The sequence below is a fragment of the Oculina patagonica genome, unplaced genomic scaffold (genome assembly GCF_052425735.1).
Source record: "Oculina patagonica isolate OP01 unplaced genomic scaffold, crgOcupat unplaced1587, whole genome shotgun sequence".
NCBI classification, from domain to species: Eukaryota; Metazoa; Cnidaria; class Anthozoa; order Scleractinia; family Oculinidae; genus Oculina; species Oculina patagonica.
In genome coordinates this window covers 1-3,743 of record NW_027557615.1, presented here as the reverse complement: position 1 = coordinate 3,743, position 3,743 = coordinate 1, and the positions used below count along the sequence as shown (strand labels likewise).

Genomic DNA, 3,743 nt, shown 5'->3' with positions numbered 1-3,743 from the left:
CGTTTATTTGAAGCCGGCGTTCAATCGGGGCCCGGCGTTTATTAACGAGGTGCAATTTCTGTCAATTTTTCAGATTGATTTATTACTTACCGAACTCCGAGATCCAGGGGCAGTTTGTCAATACGGGACAATTTTTCCCTTCGTTCTGCCCGAAAACCTGTCCCTGGGTCTCCAAAAGTGATTATTACCCAAAGGTACATTATGATTGTGGATTGACCACATTTATGTTGCAAACACGATTTGTGACAACAGAACGTAAACGGTATATGAACAATAAAGGAGCAAGTAAAGGTTATTGTTACAAACTCCTGGAGGGATCCTCGCGATTTCAACGACTGTGAGCATTAACACAAGAAAGGAAATACGTCAGTCATGAAGGCAGGAACGCAAACATTACCATGTTTTATTTTGTTGTACAGCGTCCATCCTAGCTATGTTACGCCAAACTTTACTTGTTGGCTTGACCGCAAATAAACGCCGGGACCTCGAACAAACGCCCCCGGCGTTTATTTAAAAGTTAGCAATTTTGACCCGGCGTTTATACGAGGCCGGCGTTTAATCGGGGTCCAGCGTTTTTTCGAGAAAATACGGTAACTTTCATTTCCCTTGCATTTGACCCAAATTTTCAATCATTTTTACTCGGTTAACTCGAACTTGCATAACTCGAAAACACCGCAAACTCGAACTAAATTTCATTTCCCTCGATCAAATTGTGGCTCAAATTTACCCCGATAACTCGAATTCCGGTTCTTGCAACACACCACGGATGACGATTGATTAGAGCAACGAACAGATCATGTAATTGACAGCCATTTTCTACTCTTATCATAAGAATGTATGATCGTGTTAGAGTTTGACGAGATAAGTTAAATTTGCACTGTACTGTATACTGAAATGCTGAAAAATCAGTTAATTATCAATTATTTACTTGGCAAATTGACTATTCAATCGACCCCGATAACTCGAAACCCCACTTCAGAGTTCGAGTTACTGGAGTTCTACTTTATGTTCCTTTACTCTTTTTCCTCTAATCCACCAACTTACTCCCGTGTTCTTTTCACTAAATTACCCCAATCCATTATCCCCCATTGCCCCCCCCCCCCCCCCTCCCCGGAATCTCCTCGTCTAATTTTTGCCAATATTCCCTTGCAATTTACATTAATTTTAGCTCAATGTTGTTGATTTCGTTTTCATTGATGTATTTTTTTTTTTTCTTAAGCTGGTAAAGCTCCATTTGGTCAACTGCCTGTTCTTGAAGTTGATGGCAAAGTTATTGCTCAGTCGTTTTCTATCTGCAGATTCGTAGCCAATGAAGTGGGTAAGTCTTCGTGCATCTTCGGAGACCCAGGGTAAGTGAGTGGGGGCGAAACGAAGTAATAAACCGGGAGGCAATCGTAGCGACGAGACGATTTCTGCCCGGTTTAAGTTATGACTTCGTTTTGCCCTCACTAACTGCCCCCTGGGTCTCCGAGGATGGTCTTCGTGACGATGCACGATGCTTAGCACATGCCACCCCCCCCCCCCTCCCCCGTCATTAAGACCCTCTACGAACGCCCATCGACAGCATTTGGGTTATTTCATGGAGGTGAACGAATCTTGGCGAGATCTCGGCGAGATGGATCCTTTTCATCGCGCGAACTATAGCTTTTGTTGCTTTCCCCACTAAGTAATCTCACTGAGATATATATCAGGTCTTCATAGTCTTTGTATATTGATTGTTTTATTAGCTTATGGCGCGAGACATTGCCAGGCCATTTTCATCCTCAGAGTCGCTTGTCCGTCTTAGCCAGTGGAGCCTGTGCATGAACAAAAAGTGGCTCTGGGGCCCCATGATTTGATTGGTTAGATCTCATCATAGAGAGTTTCAAACCTAGCCAACCAAATCAACCGTTTTGACTCGTATAACAAACGGGATTTTAAAACGGTTCAGTTGATTGGCTGTTCCTTTTGTTAAAATCTAGCCAATCAAACCATGTGTCCACAGAGCCACTTGTTTCTCGTGCACATGCAGGTTAAACCGGCTAAGAGGAACAAGCGGCTCAGGGGACGAGAATGTTACCAAGCGATTTTGTCAATTATTCTAGTGTTGAACTTCTCGGGGTAGCCTATGATCTCGTTTCGTACGTACGCATCAACAAGACTCGCGCAATGCATTTTTACGTGGTAACTTGTAAGTAAGAGTTTCACAGTTGTTAGGTTTTTGTGTTATCCGACTTGTTTCTGCATATAACAGTGTTTTGTTTTCCTTGTTGTAATTCTCTACCCAGGCCTTGCTCCTCCCACTAATTTAGAGAAGGCTCAAGCAGACATGATTGTGGACGGTTGTTCTGATTTTGGCGCGAAACTTATTCCACCTCGTTTTGAAAAAGATGAAGCAAAGAAGGTAAGCTGTACATTGATACCATGATTCGCGTTCGTGAGATTTATTTTATGGACTTTACTTAATTAGAATACAACAAGAAAACGGTTTACGAAGTTTTGACGGGAAAGTTGAGGATGAAGACATGAGTGATGAGTTATTTACTGTAAGGTTGGCTTTTCTTCGAATTAATTCGCTATTTTTGCTAGCAAGCTCTCCCTCCAATGTATCCGTTTATCAAATATGGCCGTTTTCGACTCCACTGGCAACGATTTCTTCTTATGGAAATTGGAAGAAGACTAATAAACTTAAAATGTCACAGATAGAGTTTTTGCTACGCGCAGTTGTCACGTTTATCTAGTTCATCGCACTTTGCAGAAGCTACACATGCGTTTCAACGTATTTGATTAAAAAATCTTTCTGAAACATTGCTGACTAGTTAATTCTTTGTTGTAGGCGGAGCTTATGAAGCAGGCAGAGGCTGCTACACCGGTGTTCCTCAAGTACTTTGAGGACATTCTGAAAGCCAATAATGGTGGTCAAGGCTACTTTGCTGGTGCAAAGGTGAGAGCAATCTCGTCCCCAGAGGCCGCGATCCTTCTGTTCTGCGCCAGATATCGAGACATCTGCGCTAGACTAAAAGCCCGCCAAATCTGATTGGCTGTTGAAAACTTGTTCATTTCAACTACAATCTCCGACGCACGCGCACAAGCAAACCGTAATAAGAAATTCCTAGTTCCAGTTTTTGAGTCGCCCGGAGCCGTTGCGTTTCCCAGCCGTTTCCCGACGTCAAGGGGGACGCAGGCTATGGGAAGAGGAGAGGCGATAACTGAAATTATCAAGTTGTGGCGCGGCTGGGCCCGGGATAACTGCGAAGGCTTGTTCCTCTTGTCCTTAAGACATCATATTTTGTATTTGGCCAGAATTGACATGCAAATTACGTTCATGCGTGAATTCTCAAAAAATGCTGTACACGAAGCTTGATTCTACAGTCAACTCTCGCCTTGCGGACACCCCGCTATTGCGGACACTCGCTATTACGGACAAAATCCTGATCCCCGGCGAATGAGGTTTGACTGGAAATGACTCCCGCTATTACGGACACTCGCTACAACGGACACTAAACGACGCCCCGAGCGTGTCCGCTATAACGAGAGTTGACTGTACCTGCTTCAGTTACATGTCACTAGATACCAGTTACAAACAACAAGACGTAATAAATGATCGAACAGTAAAATTTAATATTATTTAAAACCAGAACTGTAACAATGCCAAACGTGTGTGGTGATCCATGCGGTGTTTGTTGAAAAAAAATCACTTAAAATACACGACTTTTTGAAGAAAATTTTGCTTACATTCCCTAGCAATAAGATGCAATTAGATT

The 3,743-nt window shown here is 43.0% G+C and overlaps 1 protein-coding gene across 1 annotated transcript; it reads left to right on the top strand.

Moving 5' to 3' along the window:
* Positions 1-1,219: 1,219 nt before the first annotated feature.
* Positions 1,220-3,016, top strand: LOC144639976 (glutathione S-transferase S1-like; the record flags this gene model as incomplete). The annotated part of the gene is made up of 3 exons (XM_078499234.1): positions 1,220-1,318; positions 2,268-2,383; positions 2,816-3,016. Coding segments are annotated over 3 exons (416 nt in total), but the record flags the coding sequence as incomplete, so codon positions are not given.
* Between the last annotated feature and the right edge of the window lie 727 nt (positions 3,017-3,743).